The sequence below is a fragment of the Triticum urartu genome, chromosome 3A, assembly GCF_056163025.1.
Source record: "Triticum urartu cultivar PI428250 chromosome 3A, HENAU_Tu73, whole genome shotgun sequence".
Classification (NCBI taxonomy): domain Eukaryota; kingdom Viridiplantae; phylum Streptophyta; class Magnoliopsida; order Poales; family Poaceae; genus Triticum; species Triticum urartu.
Genome location: NC_141875.1, coordinates 694,653,382 through 694,672,126, shown reverse-complemented (window position 1 = coordinate 694,672,126; position 18,745 = coordinate 694,653,382). Strand labels below are relative to the sequence as shown.

The following is an 18,745-nucleotide window of genomic DNA, read 5'->3' as shown; positions in this document are numbered from 1 at the left end:
ACCCACGGGTATTTAGCATCATATATGTGAGATCACTTCCCTAAAAGACAGATATAAGTTTTTTCTCGATCTCCTTTCATAATAAAATAATATATTACTTCATAACAAATTGCTAATCCCCATGCTATATTATTTATTATTATCATTATCTCTACTATTAATTGACAGTCACAAGTTTTCTATGGGCGTACGCATACGCCCGCTCTTGCGGAGGGATGTCGTGCACGATCATGGCTGGGTCTAACCCTGGCGCGATGCTCGAGAATGCCAGGGAGTGGATCACGGCATCAAGGACGACCGTGACGGGAGGTGGCTCGTCAGACCGCCATGTGGACGCGGTCATATTATATTTCTTGTCAGTCAAATAAAAAGCTAGACGGCTACATTCTCAAATCAAATGTGTCCATTTAAATGTCAAGAAATTTATTAAGGAAATGTGTCCTACATTACTCGGTAGTCATCGTCATAGTCGTTTGGTAGCAGCCATTCATGCGAAAATAATTTAGAAATCGAGCACTAAACCAATTTGGAAATCAAACCATTGATGCAATTAATTAGGTCCATTTGAATATGAATTTTTTTCGCACTGATTCAATTTAAAAATTGAGTTATGAATGCAATTAATTAATTTGTTAGCCAATGCCTACAGATAATTAGAAGTAGGGATATTTCCAATTAGTCAGATAATTAATTGATTTGGTTGGCAATTAATTAGGCATGTAGAGAAATAGGTAGGTCATTCATTTTTAGTGTACTCAAATAATTAAGCAAGCAATTAGTCATGGCGAATCATTTTGAAAGCGCTTGTGGGCAAAAACAATCAACGGGCTCTCAGTTACATTGCAAAGCACCGAGCACCGCTTGCCAACATGGACAACGACCACCATGCGCTCGCGACATGGGTGACCTAGCATTCACCAAGATGGATGAAGTCTATGCTCCGCGGGATGTCCACTCGATGACGGTGGCCGAAATGTTCGCGGGTGAGGACAACATGACACAACACTAGCTAGGTGGTTCATGCTATAGTAAAAAGGAAGAGTGTTCCAAAAATAAGAAGGAAAAAGAACTGAAGCCAAAGTGGTGCATGGTGTTGGAGAAAGTAAGAGTGTTCCAAATAATAAGAGAAAAAAAGAAAGAAAGAGTATTCTAGGAAATAAGTAGGAACGAGAACTAAAGTTGCCGAGGAATGAGAAAGAAGAAGATGAGGCATCGATGATGAACACATTAATGTTGACGTGGTGCTGGTTGGTGCCAATTAAACGGATTGGCGAAGAGGCATGGAGTAGAAGACGTAGGGAAATATGAAGAAGAGAAAAACGACAATTATCCCTTCTAGCATATGTGGGATGGAGGTGGAGCTTATTGGTGACTAGGAAAGATCTCTAGTTATTTGTTGTTTTGTGTCAATAGTATGTGTTAGTTTAACCCACTCTATTATATCGTAAACAAGAAAATTTCATCCTTACTGCAATGCATGGCGAAGATGAGTTGGCTGTCATATGCTTTTAAAGGAGGTGGCGCCAGTGAGACAAAAAACGAGAAATGTCTCGCTACGGCGGAAAATCGGTCAAGAATGAGGGGTTCCGACAGAAAAAGGGAAGGTGCGTCATTGGATAGGGTTTTTGTGTTGAACTCGGATGTTACAGATATTGCGGATAGCCCGTAGCAACGCACGGGCATTCTGCTAGTTATTACTAGTTGAAAGGAAAACGCCTTTCTTCACACATAGTAATACTTAAATGACAAACATGAGTGAACAAATCATGATACGCCGTCATGGCGCAAACGACAACATGGAAGCACGAGATGTTTCATCCCCAACACAACACACAAAAAGCGAAATAAACACCCCACAACTATGATTCGAGATGTCGGCATCAAAGGCGTTAGGTCCTATGCTAGACACATCATTCATCCATGACCACGCATCCCAACCATTCGTCTCTTAAGGGAAATAAATTGACTTCGCCCCAACAGGAGCGAAGAGAGTCCACATCACGCTTGCCACCTCTCCCCACTGCATAAATTCTGGACCAGAATGTGTACCGTCGCATGCGTGTGTCCAGACGCTTCAACCGAATACCACCAACCTGAGCAAGTGAGTGAGAGATCGGTACCGATCGACTAAATTTGGATGGGCCCACTATCTATCTTATTGGTGTGAAATCACTGGAATATGTATGTATTCGCTACCATGCTAGGGGAAGACCTAATTGAGGAGGTTCTGAAAGCAATCAACACATGTACTATCCCGGATGGTTGGAATGATACTGCAATCGTGATGATTCCCAAGATTAACACACCAGAAAAGGTATCCCAATTTAGGCCGATCAGCTTATGTAATGTGGTATACAAAATAATTGCAAAAATGGTGACCTCTCGATTGAAGATCCTTCTACCAGAAATTATTAATCCAACACAAAGTGCTTTTGTACCAGGAAGATTGATAACCGATAATATTTTAGTGGCCTACGAATGTTTTCACACAATCAAGAACAAAAGAGAGGGTAGAGAGGGCTTGTGTGCTATAAAACTTGACATGCACAAAGCCTACGATAGAGTCGAGTGGGCTTTTCTGAAGGAGATTATGCTGAAATTGGGTTTCCGTCGAGAGTGGGTTAATGTGATTATGCAATGCGTCACAACAGTAGAATACAAAGTAAGGATAAATGCAGAGGAAAGTGAGAGTTTTAAGCCTACTAGAGGGTTGAGACAGGGGGACCCGCTATCACCTTACCTATTCCTGCTGTGCACAGAAGGGTTGAATGCCTTGCTCTCGCATGCTGAGGAGAATGGGAACATTTCAGGAGTAGAGATGCCCCACTAGTAACTAATCTCCTCTTTGCGGATGACTCGTTGATCTTGATGAAAGCCAACCAACATAATGCGGCGGCCCTGAAATCAACACTAGATTTATATTGTGCGGCGTCGGGACAGCTGGTAAGCGTGGAAAAGTCTAGTATTTTCTTTAGCCCCAATACAAAGGTAGAGGTCAGAGAACACTTGTGTACAATGCTCAATATAATGACGGAGGCCCTGAATGACAAATACTTGGGCTTGCCAGCAAATGTGGGCGTTGATAAAACAGACTGCTTTAAATTTCTGATTGAACGTATTGTTAAGAAAATTAGTGGTTGGAAGGAAAAACTACTATCTGCCGGGGGGAAGGAGATCCTGCTCAAGGCTGTGATCCAAGCCATACCTACCTACGCAATGTCGGTCTTTAAAATTCCTAAAAAAAATTGTAAAGGAATCATTGACGCGATAACGCATTTCTGGTGGGGAGACGAGGAGAATCAGAGGAGGATGCACTGGATGGCCTGGTGGAAAATGTGTGTACCAAAAACCCAAGGAGGAATGGGATTCCGTGATATCCACTGTTTCAACCTGGCTCTGCTGGCCAAACAGGCATGGCGTCTCCTTGATAATCCTGATTCCTTGTGTGCCACTATTCTAAGGGCCAAATACTACCCTGATGGCGATTTGCTGAATTCCAAGCCAAAACATGGTGCTTCCTTCACCTAGCAAAGCATTATGGCAGGCATTACTACTCTGAAACGCGGCTATATTTGGCGAGTGGGAAATGGACATAACATCAACATTTGGGAAGATGCATGGATCCCAAATTGTGCCACTAGGAAGATTGTGACTCCTAGGAGGGGACAATTGAATCAAGAGTGGTTGATCTGATTGACCCTGTTTCCAATATTTGGGATGAGGACCTGATTAGACAAACTATGTGGCCCATTGACGCTGAACGGATTCTTAAAATCCCTCTTTCGCAACATAACATGTCAGATTTCATTGCTTGGAATTATACGAAAAATGGTATGTTCTCGGTACGGTCTGCTTATTCCGTGGAGTGGAATGATTAGTATGGCAGTAAACTAAAACGCTCTAACGGGATGGGGCGAACCACAACTAACCCTATTTGGTGTCAGATATGGAAATTATCCTGTCCGGCAAAAGTCAAAAATTTTATATGGCGTACGTTACATGGCATTCTCCCATGTCGGGCAACACTTGCTAATAGACACATGAAGGTCTCGCCCCTTTGTCCTACTTGCTCTCAGGGTGTAGAAGACACGAAGCATATGCTTTTCCTATGTAACAAAGCAAAGGAGGTTTGGAAGAGGCTAGGAATAGATGAGATTATTGATAGAGCTTGTGAGGTTGATGGTGCTGGAGAGGCGATACTGGAATACCTTTTAGTTCTTCCAGATCAAGATTTGCGTATTATGGGGTACCAAAATAGACGAGAAATGATAGCTATTTCAGCTTGGTATCTATAGTGGGAGAGAAGGAAATTAGTGCACAGGGAAACAACTCAGAATGCAACTCAGATATCAATGGGGATCATAGCCCTCACATACAATTTTGTAAATGCATCATCTCCAAAGGCGTCCATGAAAAAAGGGGGTTGGCATTGTCCCCCAAGGGGTTTCGTGAAACTCAATGTTGACGCCTCTTTTGACCATGACATGCTGAAGGGTACGATGGGGGCAGTTTTGCGAGACGACAAAGGTAGGTTTATTGCAGGAGGAAATGAAAAGATTGACCATTGTGCGGATGTTCTGATGGCAGAAGCTTTAGCCCTCAAATTTGGACTAACACTAGCGCAAAGGGCAGGGTGCAACCGCCTAATCATCAACTCAGATAAGCTGGAGGTGATTGAGACCATGCAGGATGGAGGACAGTCAACGGGTGCGGCAGCGGCAATTTTCGATGACTGCTTCCACTACGCATGTGATTTTATCGTGACTAGTTTCGAACATTGTAATAGAGAGGCAAATAGAGTAGCACATGAACTTGCTAAGTTAGCTAGATTTTCTTCAACTTCAGATTGGTTCGAGGAGCCTATCAATGAAATTGTACTCTTCCTCACAAACGATGTATTGGTTATTTCTAATGAATAAAGTTTCGTTTTATTTCAAAAAAAATTGTATGTATTCGCTACCACACATAGACAATTAGCTAGATAATACGCACATGATGCAATTGAGTTACATTAACAAACAAACAAACGATAGTCAACAAGGCACAACGAGACGCCGTTGTTGCGCAACCGATGACTATAGGCCTAGTGAGCCAAACTGATGCCCATTCACGCATGATGCACGCTAGCTCATATGATCGTGATCCTTCTTTTTCGTTCGTCGTAGGGACTGTTGGGAGGGATTAAATCATTCGCTCCAGAACTGATGACATCGCGTTATGCACGTCCTATTTAAAATCACAGACATGAGTGAATAAAGTATGATATGACGTCATGGCGCAACGGACAACATGGGAACATGACATGTTTCATCTCCCACACATAACACGAAAACCAGAACAAAACACCCCGCGACTACGATTCGAGATGTAGGCATCAAAGGCGTCGAGACCTATGCCAAGCACACCATCCATCTGTGACCATGAAGCACAACTATTCATCTGCAAAGGAAAATAAACCCTGCCCCAACGAGAATGGAGTGGAGTCCACATCACAGCTTCCACCAGCCCCGCCTCCATGAATGCTGGACTAGAATGTGTACTGCCGCGTGCGCGTGTGTCCGTTTGCCTCGGCGGAACACCACCAGCCCGGTACAGCAAGCGATTTGTGTCCGTCAACTAAATTTGGAATCGTTGGCGCATAATCATTGGAATATGCATGTCTCCGTTACAAGGCACGGACAATTAGCTAGACAACACACCCATGATGCAATCCGAGCTACAGTAACACACAGACGGGAGTCAACAAGGCACTGGGAGACGTTGTGGTAGTGGCTTAGTGTAAGTCGTAAACTACCAACTTGCGCCCCCCTGTGAGTAATTCATTTGGGTGGAGATCCTCACCCCCTCCCCTCTTGATGACTGTTAAAATAAGACACCTTCGTGCACACATGTGGAAAATCACAAACAAGAGTCAGCAAAGCATGACATGCCCCTTGTGGTGCAACCAGCGACACGAGAGCGCAAACATGTTTCATCACCAACACACCACACGGAAATCAAAATAAACACCCCCCCGCAGCCATGATTCGAGATGTCGACATCAAAAGCGTTGGGACCTATGCTAGACACAACATCCATCCATGACTGTGAAGGGCAACTATTCACAAAGGGGAAATGAAATCGACCCCGTACCAACGGGAGCGGAGGGAGTCCACATCGCACCCGTCACGTGTCCCCGCCCCATAAATGCACGACCGGATCGAATGTGTACCATTGCGCGTCATGTCCATAACACGCTCGAATCGAATTCCACCAGCCCGAGCCGGCGATGCGATCGTCTGCTATCTTCCATGCCGAATGTGGCACCTATCATATCATTTGGGAAAGGACATGCTAGATGCCACTCCCGTGACAAGGGACAATCGGCTAGCTAGAGAACATGTTCATGATGCAATCCGGGTCACGGTAACAAACAAACAAGAGTCAACAAGGCGGCACAAGCGTTTCAAAAAAAAAAAAAAAAAGAGAAGCAAGGCGGCACAAGACGCCGTGGTCGAAGCAAGGCGACGACTACGGGACGACCGGACGGGGACGGGGACGTGGACGAAGCCGAGCGGAGCACGCCACCGGAGCGGAGGGAGCGAGCTGAGCACATCGAAGGCGTCGGGGCCCTACCTACCCGAGTCCAGGGCAGACACGCCGGAGAGACAGGTGCAACCACACACCCATCCGCCCGCCCAACCAGGGCCATGCGGCCCAACTACCCGTCGTCCCCGTCTAGACCACACCCCCCACCTGCCCCGCCCCAACCCACCCCCAACTCCTCCATGAATGCACGCATTTCATCGCTCCAACCACAACGCAGCAGCAGCAGCAGCCCCAGCACCAGCGGCCTCGGCGACGCGGCGCGCATTTATACCACGCAATTCCATCTGGATCTCCATCTGGCCGCAGCACGGGTTTCCTCCTCCCTCCCCGCGCGGCATTCCGTCGAACGGCTTCGCGGCGCGCCTCCGGACGGACCCACGGTAAGCTCCCCCTGCCCTTGCTATGCCCCTGCTTCTGCACGCATCTTCCGATTTTCGCTGGACCGCTCCGCCTCCGCCTATGCGTGCGGGCGATTGACTGGGCCGGACTTGCCATGGACTCGTACTGACCAGTGATGTACACGCTCGCTAGCCTCTCCGCCCACGCCGGCCTCAAATCGAGCGCGCGTAGGCTGCCTCCAGGCCCCAATCCAAGCAGCGCAGCGCAGGGCCTTCCTGCTGATTCTCTCTCAGCGCCAGGAGATCACGGGTCCAGATACCACTGCTTCTGCGTGCGCGCGGCGTGTGATTCCGAGCGCTTCCAGCTAGTCCGTACACGCGGAGCGGACGCGGGGCGAGATCCTGCTAGCAGTCGACCCGTGCCGTCGCCGGATTGCCGGGTTCTCCCCGTCTGGCATTACGTCGAGCGGGTGGTGGGCGCGCGCGACTGGCCGGGTTTTGGGCACACTTGTTGCTTACTTCCTTCTGCCGAATGCCGGAATTCAAGTCCATTTCCCTCTTTGCTCCTGCTTGGACTAACCAGTCCCCTAGTGTGGACTACAGCATTTTTTTCGCGTATTTTTAATGTGATCTCTGGTCTTGCTCTTCTGGTTCTGCTGGTTGTTGACTAGAATTCTGCACTCTCCCATGGCACTCTTGCCGGAGGAATTTCCCGATTTAGCTAGCCGTTAATTAGTGCCACCATGTTGTTGTTTTCTGTAGTACCATTTTAGCATCTGGTACAGAAAAAGGGCACACACATGCCAAACCGAAAAGAAATATCCCAGTGCTGCAATTCTACGCTAATCGGACATAAATGATTGATGCGCTAACGGACGGACTTGTTCTTTTGCTTTTCCCAGCGCTGAAGGTTGGAGGGGGCAATAATGGTGGAATCTGACCAAATAAACGGGACGCCCAACAGGATGTCCTCGGTCGATGAATTCTGTAAAGCGCTCGGGGGTGACTCGCCGATACACAGCGTGCTGGTTGCCAACAATGGGATGGCTGCGGTCAAATTCATGCGCAGCATCCGCACCTGGGCCTTGGAGACCTTTGGGAACGAGAAGGCCATTCTCTTGGTGGCTATGGCAACTCCAGAGGACCTCAGGATAAATGCGGAGCACATAAGAATCGCCGACCAGTTCTTAGAAGTTCCTGGTGGAACGAACAATAACAACTATGCAAATGTACAGCTCATAGTGGAGGTTAGTGCAGTTGATCATCCTTTTTCACCTACTACTTATGGATTACCATGTTCATTATGCTGGATACTTGACTAGTTATTAATCTTTCTGATTCACCTGTCCTGTCACAGATAGCAGAGAGAACTCGGGTTTCTGCAGTTTGGCCTGGCTGGGGTCATGCTTCTGAGAACCCAGAACTTCCAGACGCGCTCATGGAAAAGGGAATCATTTTTCTTGGGCCACCATCAGCCGCGATGGGGGCACTAGGCGATAAGATTGGTTCTTCTCTTATTGCACAAGCAGCAGGAGTTCCAACTCTTCCATGGAGCGGGTCACATGTATGTATACCTTGTCCTATTTCTTTATGGTTTTGCTCTTCTGTTTTTCTCTCCACCACTGTGTATTTCTCAAAACTAAATCAATACACGCTGTAGGTGAAAGTTCCGCAAGAAACCTGCCACTCAATACCTGAGGAGATCTATAAGAACGCTTGTGTTTCAACTACAGACGAAGCAGTTGCTAGTTGTCAGGTGGTGGGGTATCCTGCAATGATCAAGGCATCATGGGGCGGGGGTGGTAAAGGAATAAGGAAGGTTGGTATTCTTTTCATCTTTTCAATTCATCTCTACCTTAGTTATATGGAATGCTCTACTAGAAACAATTACATGTAATTTCCACTGTTCATTTGAAATGAAGTCCAAGTTTTCTGCAATTATTGTATATTAACCAAAGATGTTTTTTATGTCATCAAATGGTTTTATAGGTACATAATGATGATGAGGTCAGAGCATTGTTTAAGCAAGTGCAAGGAGAAGTCCCCGGATCGCCTATATTTATTATGAAGGTGGCATCTCAGGTGATACGTGATAAGCTGATAACAGCCATTATTTTCTGTTGTATCTTTGTGTTACTCATGTTCAGTATTCAGCGAGTGCTTCTTCTGTACTGATATAGTTCATTTAGCTAAAATCTTGCCTTTCTGTACTTTCTTTGTAGAGCCGACATCTAGAGGTTCAGTTGCTCTGTGACAAGCATGGCAACGTGGCAGCACTGCACAGTCGAGACTGTAGTGTTCAAAGAAGGCACCAAAAGGTTAGTTATTCTCCTGAAGCATTGGGTTGTTCAATATCAGTTTTGTTGGAATTAGTCTTAGCCAAACATTTGTGTAGTGAGTACTGGTAGAAGTTCTACAGCTTCAGGGAATAAAAACTTCATTGGACAATGTAGCAATCATATAGTACTGTTTAGCAAAGTGCAAAATGTTGCAGGAGCTATACAAAATTTATGTCTTGGCATTTTCTTAAATGGAATCATTTATTACTGTTAGTTATACTTATACTGTACTAAATAGTTGAATGTTGCATTTTGAATTCAAGAACAAACTTTTTCTTCCTATAGTGATATATGTGTTGTACTTGAAGTTTTTGAACTCAGAATATTGAAAAGTCTAGTGACTGTATTACAGATTATTTTGAAACCAAAAAAATTTAACTAGTGCAAGACAGATAATAGCAGAGAAATCTTAGCAAAATTATATTTATTTTACTTCTCACGATATATATACTTGTGAAACAGATCATTGAGGAGGGACCAATTACAGTTGCTCCTCCAGAAACAATTAAAGAGCTTGAGCAGGCAGCAAGGCGGCTTGCTAAATGTGTGCAATATCAGGGTGCTGCTACAGTAGAATATCTGTACAGCATGGAAACAGGCGAATACTATTTCCTGGAGCTTAATCCAAGGTTGCAGGTAGAACACCCTGTGACCGAATGGATTGCTGAAATAAACTTACCTGCATCTCAAGTTGTAGTAGGAATGGGCATACCACTCTACAACATTCCAGGTAGGCCAGTTGTCCAACTTGATGGTTGATGATATTATCTCTTTCCCCCCACACTAATCAATATAAGGATAACTGCAGAGATCAGACGCTTTTATGGAATAGAACATGGAGGTGGCTATCACGCTTGGAAGGAAATATCAGCTGTTGCAACTAAATTTGATCTGGACAAAGCACAGTCTGTAAAGCCAAAGGGTCATTGTGTAGCAGTTAGAGTTACTAGCGAGGATCCAGATGATGGGTTTAAGCCTACAAGTGGAAGAGTGGAAGAGCTGAACTTTAAAAGTAAACCCAATGTTTGGGCCTATTTCTCTGTTAAGGCAAGTTTGCATCCATGCAGAATGATCTTTGATACCACATGACATGTCACAACAGCTGCAGCTTATCATTACCCTTGAGTTTTCCTGTTTCTTATGTCGATAAATTTCCTGGTTAAAAACTGTATCTTGTGTGGCAAACCTAACCTGAATCATCGTTTTTTGTTTCAGTCCGGAGGTGCAATTCATGAGTTCTCTGATTCCCAGTTTGGTAAGTGATGTGCGTAAATTTCTGTTTCCTCATATATCTCATGATGATGCTTCTCTTAAACAGCATGAATTTTTTCGCAGGTCATGTTTTTGCTTTTGGGGAATCTAGGTCATTGGCAATAGCCAATATGGTACTTGGGTTAAAAGAGATCCAAATTCGTGGAGAGATACGCACTAATGTTGACTACACTGTGGATCTCTTGAATGTAAGATAACCCCACAGTAAACATGTTCTCTGATTACATGGTACATTTATTAAGAAAAACATGGTACAATTTTGTGTGTAATTTATGTTCAAAAATTTTCATATCGCCAGGCTGCAGAGTACCGAGAAAATAAGATTCACACTGGTTGGCTAGACAGCAGAATAGCAATGCGTGTTAGAGCAGAGAGGCCCCCATGGTACCTTTCAGTTGTTGGTGGAGCTCTATATGTATGATTTCTTTTTCTGGGGAACTATGATTTATTAGGTGGTTATGAGCTTTCATACAAGATCCATTTTCCATCCTCAAATACTGTGTTTCTTATATTTCAGGAAGCATCAAGCAGGAGCTCGAGTGTTGTAACCGATTATGTTGGTTATCTCAGTAAAGGTCAAATACCACCAAAGGTACATACTATATGATGAATGTTCTTACTGTTTATATTCCAATTTCTATATGAATAAAACTGTCTAACTCTTTCCGTTCACAGCACATCTCTCTTGTCAATTTGACTGTAACACTGAATATAGATGGGAGCAAATATACGGTAATTATCTATAATTTTCTCTTTAATCTTATCCATGCCATACCCATCTAATCCAGTTGGTATCCTTGTCACATCTGCTAATTATTATTTTCTTCTGCAGATTGAGACAGTACGAGGTGGACCCCGTAGCTACAAATTAAGAATTAATGAATCAGAGGTTGAAGCAGAGATACATTCGCTGCGAGATGGCGGACTCTTAATGCAGGTAGATATATCTACCAAGTTTTTATACAAGCGCAATCTATCTAATTTTCTTTTTATTTGGAAATGGTCTGACCAATTTTCAATTGTGAATTTTCTAGTTGGATGGAAACAGTCATGTAATTTACGCCGAGACAGAAGCTGCTGGCACGCGTCTTCTAATCAATGGGAGAACATGCTTATTACAGGTGAAGATAGCTAGATCTGTACTCTCCTCTTGGTTCCTATGTAATATAGGGGTTGTTTCAGTTGTAACTGTAGCTGCAAATTGTATGAAAATACATAAATTAATTATGTCCTCTGAATGATATATTACAGAAAGAGCATGATCCTTCCAGGTTGTTGGCTGATACACCATGCAAGCTTCTTCGGTTTTTGGTCGCGGATGGTTCTCATGTGGTTGCTGATACGCCATATGCTGAGGTGGAGGTCATGAAAATGTGCATGCCACTGTTACTACCGGCCTCTGGTGTCATTCACTTTGTCATGCCTGAGGGTCAGGCCATGCAGGTTCCTCCCCCTCCTCTGTTTGCAGCACTAGATGTACATTCTGACAAAAGTACTATATGGTTCATGCTCGTAATATACGTGCATCTTTTAAATAGTAGCTGAAATGGCTGTCTTTGTGCAGGCGAGTGATCTGATAGCAAGGTTGGATCTTGATGACCCATCTTCTGTGAGAAGGGCTGAACCATTTCATGGCACCTTTCCAAAACTTGGACCTCCTACTGCTATTTCTGGCAAAGTTCACCAAAAGTTTGCTGCAAGTGTGAATTCTGCCCACATGATCCTTGCAGGATATGAACATAACATCAATCATGTAAGGCACATCAAACTGTCAGTGTATACTTGTTCTTCCACTTTTCTTTTCCCTTGTCTATCACATTGCCATGGGAAAACAGAGCATGAGTTCTTCTACAGAGAGAAACTAACCTCTTAATTGTGACAAACTATACCATCTTTCTTCAATCAATAAGTTCCTGACTGTACCTTTTCTTTCAGGTTGTACAAGATTTGCTGAACTGCCTAGACAGCCCTGAGCTCCCTTTCCTGCAGTGGCAAGAACTCATGTCCGTTTTGGCAACCCGACTCCCGAAAGATCTTAGGAATGAGGTGAATAAGTATTCAAGTTATATTTTTTATCTTAGAGTTATTATTCCATTTTTCATTTCGGCTGCATATCAAATGGATAACTGATTTACCTGTTCTCAGTTGGATGCTAAGTACAAGGAGTATGAGTTGAATGCTGACTTCCGGAAGAGCAAGGATTTCCCTGCCAAGTTGCTAAGGGGAGTCATTGAGGTCAGTTTGAGACTGTTACTTGGCATCCCTTCCTTTTTTATGTGTCATGTTGTTTCCTTACAAAGTCATCATTGCAGGCTAATCTTGCATACTGTTCCGAGAAAGATAGGGTCACTAGTGAGAGGCTTGTAGAGCCACTTATGAGCCTGGTCAAGTCATATGAGGGTGGAAGAGAAAGCCATGCTCGTGCGGTTGTCAAGTCTCTGTTTGAGGAGTATTTATCTGTTGAAGAACTCTTCAGCGATGACATTCAGGTAACTATTTATAATTGCTTGGAATGGTTTGATCGATGCTCACTTTCTGACCAAAACGTGCTAAACCGTTGTGCTTTTTGTTTTTATATTCTCAGTCTGATGTGATAGAACGTCTACGACTTCAACATGCAAAAGACCTTGAGAAGGTCGTATATATTGTGTTCTCCCACCAGGTAATGTCTTCTATTGTGCAATCTGTTGACTTGATATGCAAAATTTTCGTGCTGACAATTTGTGTTCTTTTGAAGGGTGTGAAAAGTAAAAATAAATTAATACTACGGCTTATGGAAGCATTGGTCTATCCAAATCCATCTGCATACAGGGACCAGTTGATTCGCTTCTCTGCCCTGAACCATACAGCATACTCGGGGGTAAAATTGAGTTTGGATGATCTGCATCTATTTATTTTGCACATGATATGATAGTCTAGAAAAATAAAATAAATCTATTGTAATTGATGCAGCTGGCGCTTAAAGCAAGCCAACTTCTTGAGCACACCAAATTGAGTGAACTCCGCACAAGCATAGCAAGAAGCCTTTCAGAGCTGGAGATGTTTACTGAGGAAGGAGAGCGGATTTCAACACCTAGGAGGAAGATGGCTATCAATGAAAGGATGGAAGATTTAGTATGTGCACCGGTTGCAGTTGAAGACGCCCTTGTGGCTTTGTTTGATCACAGTGATCCTACTCTTCAGCGGAGAGTAGTCGAGACATACATACGCAGATTGTATCAGGTATCACTGATTTTTTTTTACTACACTCTTTCTTGAGACAACTAGAACATTAACAAATTTATGCCGGCTAACTCACAATCACCTTCCAGCATTATCTTGTAAGGGGCAGCGTCCGGATGCAATGGCATAGGTCTGGTCTAATTGCTTTATGGGAATTCTCTGAAGAGCATATTGAACAAAGAAATGGGCAATCTGCGTCACTTCTAAAGCCACAAGTAGAGGATCCAATTGGCAGGCGATGGGGTGTAATGGTTGTAATCAAGTCTCTTCAGCTTCTGTCAACTGCAATTGAAGCTGCATTAAAGGAGACTTCACATTACGGAGCAGGTGTTGGAAGTGTCTCAAATGGTAATCCTATAAATTTGAACGGTAGCAATATGCTGCACATTGCTCTGGTTGGTATCAACAATCAGATGAGCACTCTTCAAGACAGGTTTGTTTACACTCTATTCTTATGTGGTTTGTTGTTATTGCACAGGAGACGAGTGTGATTCTGTGAACTGGTCGTTAATTTCATGATTTTTTAGTTACCTCTTCCACTCTGTTTTCTCTTTATAGTGGTGATGAGGATCAAGCGCAAGAAAGGATCAACAAACTCTCCAAGATTTTGAAGGATAACACTATAACATCACATCTCAATGGTGCTGGTGTTAGGGTTGTCAGCTGCATTATCCAAAGAGATGAAGGGCGTTCACCAATGCGCCACTCCTTCAAATGGTCATCTGACAAGTTATATTATGAGGAGGACCCGATGCTCCGCCATGTGGAACCTCCTTTGTCCACCTTCCTTGAATTGGTATTCAGCTTTTGTTTTGGCTTATGTTCCCTTCAATAATACCAGTACCTCTTAACAGTTTATGTGTAAATACAGGACAAAGTGAATTTAGAAGGTTACAATGACGCGAAATACACCCCATCACGTGATCGCCAGTGGCACATGTACACACTAGTAAAGAACAAGAAAGATCCGAGATCAAATGACCAAAGGATGTTTCTTCGTACCATAGTCAGACAGCCAAGTGTGACCAATGGGTTTTTGTTTGGAAGTATTGATAATGAAGTTCAAGCCTCATCATCATTCACATCTAACAGCATACTCAGATCATTGATGGCAGCTCTAGAAGAAATAGAGTTGCGTGCTCACAGTGAGACTGGGATGTCAGGCCACTCCCACATGTATCTGTGCATAATGAGAGAACAACGGTTGTTTGATCTAATTCCATCTTCAAGGTCAGTCAAAATTTATTTATGTTCTCAACAGATTATATTGCATTAAATATGTTCATAGATGTTCACTTGGTTTTTGCTTCTCATTATGTTAGGATGACGAATGAAGTTGGTCAAGATGAGAAGACAGCATGCACACTATTGAAGCATATGGTTATGAATATATATGAGCATGTTGGTGTCAGGATGCATCGCCTTTCCGTGTGCCAGTGGGAAGTGAAGCTATGGTTGGATTGTGATGGGCAGGCTAATGGTGCTTGGAGAGTTGTTGTTACCAGTGTAACTGGGCATACCTGCACTGTTGATGTAAGTTACCTTAGCTATTGCACTGCTACGCGAGCATTATCATCTACAGTTTTGCAAATACTACCTCTGATGGATAAAGCCCCACAGGTCATCAAATATGATTTTGTTAGCTTATCTAGTTAGTGAATAGAAAATGTTCATCACCCCCATTATGAGTGTAATGGGTAATCTCTCAATTTTTGCCTTTAAAAGTTCTATTAAACACTACTTAAAAGACTTGTAAGTACCAGGTACCATTTTCTCTTTATTGCTCTTATGCTTGAATTATTTTGACTTTCAGATTTACCGAGAAGTGGAGGACCCCAATACACATAAGCTTTTCTATCGCTCTGCCACACCCACAGCTGGTCCTTTGCATGGCATTGCATTGCATGAGCCATACAAACCTTTGGATGCTATTGACCTGAAACGTGCCGCTGCTAGGAAAAATGAAACCACATACTGCTATGATTTCCCATTGGTGCGTTAGCTACATCTCTTTTCTTTTTTTCTCTACAATTGGTTAACATGATTAACTGAGATTGGTAATAATACTCTGTCCGCAGGCATTTGAAACAGCATTGAAGAAGTCATGGGAATCTGGTATTTCACATGTTGCAGAATCTAATGAGCATAACCAGCGGTATGCTGAAGTGACAGAGCTTATATTTGCTGATTCAACTGGATCATGGGGTACTCCTTTGGTTCCAGTTGAGCGTCCTCCAGGTAGCAACAATTTTGGTGTTGTTGCTTGGAACATGAAGCTCTCCACACCAGAATTTCCAGGTGGCCGGGAGATTATAGTTGTTGCAAATGATGTGACATTTAAAGCTGGGTCTTTTGGTCCTAGAGAAGATGCATTCTTTGATGCTGTCACAAATCTTGCTTGTGAGAGGAAAATTCCTCTAATCTACTTGTCAGCAACTGCTGGTGCAAGGCTCGGTGTAGCAGAGGAAATAAAGGCATGCTTCCATGTTGGATGGTCTGATGACCAGAGCCCTGAACGTGGTTTTCACTACATTTACCTCACTGAACAAGATTATTCACGTCTAAGCTCTTCAGTTATAGCCCATGAGCTAAAAGTACCAGAAAGCGGAGAAACCAGATGGGTTGTTGATACCATTGTTGGGAAAGAGGACGGACTTGGTTGTGAGAATCTACATGGAAGTGGTGCCATTGCCAGTGCCTACTCTAAGGCATATAGAGAGACATTTACTCTGACATTTGTGACTGGCCGAGCTATTGGAATTGGGGCCTATCTTGCTCGGTTAGGAATGCGGTGTATACAACGTCTTGATCAACCAATTATTTTGACTGGGTATTCTGCACTGAACAAGCTCCTGGGGCGCGAGGTTTATAGCTCTCAGATGCAACTGGGTGGCCCCAAAATCATGGCTACAAATGGAGTTGTTCATCTCACTGTGTCAGATGATCTTGAAGGTGTTTCTGCTATCTTGAAATGGCTCAGCTATGTTCCTCCCTATGTTGGTGGTCCTCTTCCTATTGTAAAATCTCTTGATCCACCAGAGAGAGCTGTAACATACTTTCCAGAGAATTCATGTGATGCCCGTGCTGCCATCTGTGGCATTCAGGACACTCAAGGCAAGTGGTTGAGTGGTATGTTTGACAGAGAAAGCTTTGTGGAAACGTTAGAAGGATGGGCCAAAACTGTTATTACCGGAAGGGCAAAGCTGGGTGGGATTCCAGTTGGTATCATAGCTGTGGAAACCGAGACAGTGATGCAAGTAATCCCTGCTGACCCTGGTCAGCTTGATTCTGCTGAGCGTGTAGTCCCTCAAGCTGGACAGGTGTGGTTCCCAGATTCGGCCGCAAAAACAGCCCAGGCACTGCTGGATTTCAACCGTGAAGAGCTCCCGTTGTTCATACTTGCTAACTGGAGAGGCTTTTCTGGTGGGCAAAGGGATCTGTTTGAAGGAATCCTTCAGGCTGGTTCTATGATTGTTGAGAATCTGAGGACGTATAAGCAGCCTGCTTTTGTGTACATACCAAAGGCTGGAGAGCTGCGTGGAGGTGCATGGGTTGTGGTGGACAGCAAGATCAATCCTGAGCACATTGAGATGTATGCCGAGAGGACTGCGAGAGGGAATGTCCTTGAGGCACCAGGACTCATTGAGATCAAGTTCAAGCCAAATGAACTGGAAGAGAGTATGCTAAGGCTGGACCCTGAGTTGATCAGCCTCAATGCTAAACTCCTTAAAGAAACTAGTGCTAGCCCTAGTCCTTGGGAAATGGCGGCGGCGGCGGAGACCATCAGGAGGAGCATGGCTGCCCGGAGGAAGCAGCTGATGCCCATATATACTCAGGTTGCCACCCGGTTTGCTGAGTTGCACGACACCTCTGCGAGAATGGCTGCCAAAGGTGTCATCAGTAAGGTGGTGGACTGGGAGGAGTCCCGGGCCTTCTTCTACAGGAGACTGTTAAGGAGGCTTGCCGAGGACTCACTCGCCAAACAAGTCAGAGAAGCCGCCGGCGAGCAGCAGATGCCCACTCACAGAGCAGCGTTGGAGTGCATCAAGAAATGGTATCTGGCTTCTCAAGGAGGAGACGGCGAGAAGTGGAGCGACGATGAAGCCTTCTTCGCCTGGAAAGATGATCCTGACAAGTATGGCAAGTATCTTGAGGAGCTGAAAGCTGAGAGAGCGTCCACACTGCTGTCGAATCTCGCCGAAACCTCTGATGCCAAGGCCTTGCCCAACGGTCTCTCGCTCCTCCTCAGCAAAGTAAGTTTCTTTTGCTTATTAGTATGTGTTTTTTCTTGTATACATTTCCTAATAAGTTTCTTTTGCTTCTTTGTTTCTGTATAATTTTCCTAGTTATATTCTTTCTTTTCTTTCTGTTCCTAAGTTCATCTCTCTGATACACACATTTGATTGATTGTACAGATGGATCCTGCAAAGAGGGAGCAGGTAATGGATGGCCTCAGGCAGCTTCTTGGTTGATGACTGGCCCGCCCTTTGATAACGCATCCATCCAGCCAGCATAAACCGGCCTTGCTTGTTGCCACCAAACAAGTCCTGTCTATGGTGGACTGGGTACCAACGGAAGTGCAGACGACAAGCAAATTTTACTTGCGTGGCGATCTACAGGAGAGGGGAGGGTTCAGTGGAAGAAGACTGAACACATTGTTTGCACATAGGTAGGTGGCATTCCAGAAACATTTGTATATTTTATTATTACAAATAGGCACACACAAAGCATATGTATGCTGGATAGATATTCAGTGTGAGTTGTTGCAATGCAAGATTCATCATCTTAATTTACGAGATATGTGTGATGATCGTCGTGCTAGTCGTAGTTTCCTCAGTGGGAGGGAATGCTGAGTTTTCTTTCGCTGCAGTTATGTGATGTATACTCTGAGAACTTTGGGGGTGATATGTTGGATGTTTTAGCAGTTTCATGATGATAAATGAAATTGGGGGCGCGGCCCCTTACAGCAACCTTTTTTTTTCTTCT

At 44.1% G+C, this 18,745-nt stretch overlaps 1 protein-coding gene across 1 annotated transcript; it reads left to right on the top strand.

Moving 5' to 3' along the window:
• The first annotated feature begins 6,745 nt into the window (after positions 1-6,745).
• Positions 6,746-18,552, top strand: LOC125546037 (acetyl-CoA carboxylase 1). Its single transcript, XM_048710149.2, has 30 exons — positions 6,746-6,968; positions 7,829-8,173; positions 8,284-8,490; positions 8,587-8,745; positions 8,916-9,008; positions 9,149-9,244; positions 9,728-9,995; positions 10,074-10,312; positions 10,481-10,520; positions 10,601-10,725; positions 10,836-10,952; positions 11,055-11,129; positions 11,213-11,269; positions 11,370-11,474; positions 11,572-11,658; positions 11,789-11,980; positions 12,102-12,290; positions 12,473-12,583; positions 12,683-12,772; positions 12,850-13,026; positions 13,122-13,199; positions 13,275-13,397; positions 13,490-13,759; positions 13,849-14,192; positions 14,318-14,555; positions 14,631-14,989; positions 15,082-15,292; positions 15,573-15,752; positions 15,838-18,012; positions 18,175-18,552. Exons 2-30 carry the CDS (start codon positions 7,853-7,855, stop codon positions 18,229-18,231), a joined length of 6,783 nt encoding a protein of 2,260 aa, XP_048566106.2. The 5' UTR covers positions 6,746-6,968; positions 7,829-7,852; the 3' UTR covers positions 18,232-18,552.
• The last annotated feature ends 193 nt before the right edge of the window (positions 18,553-18,745 follow it).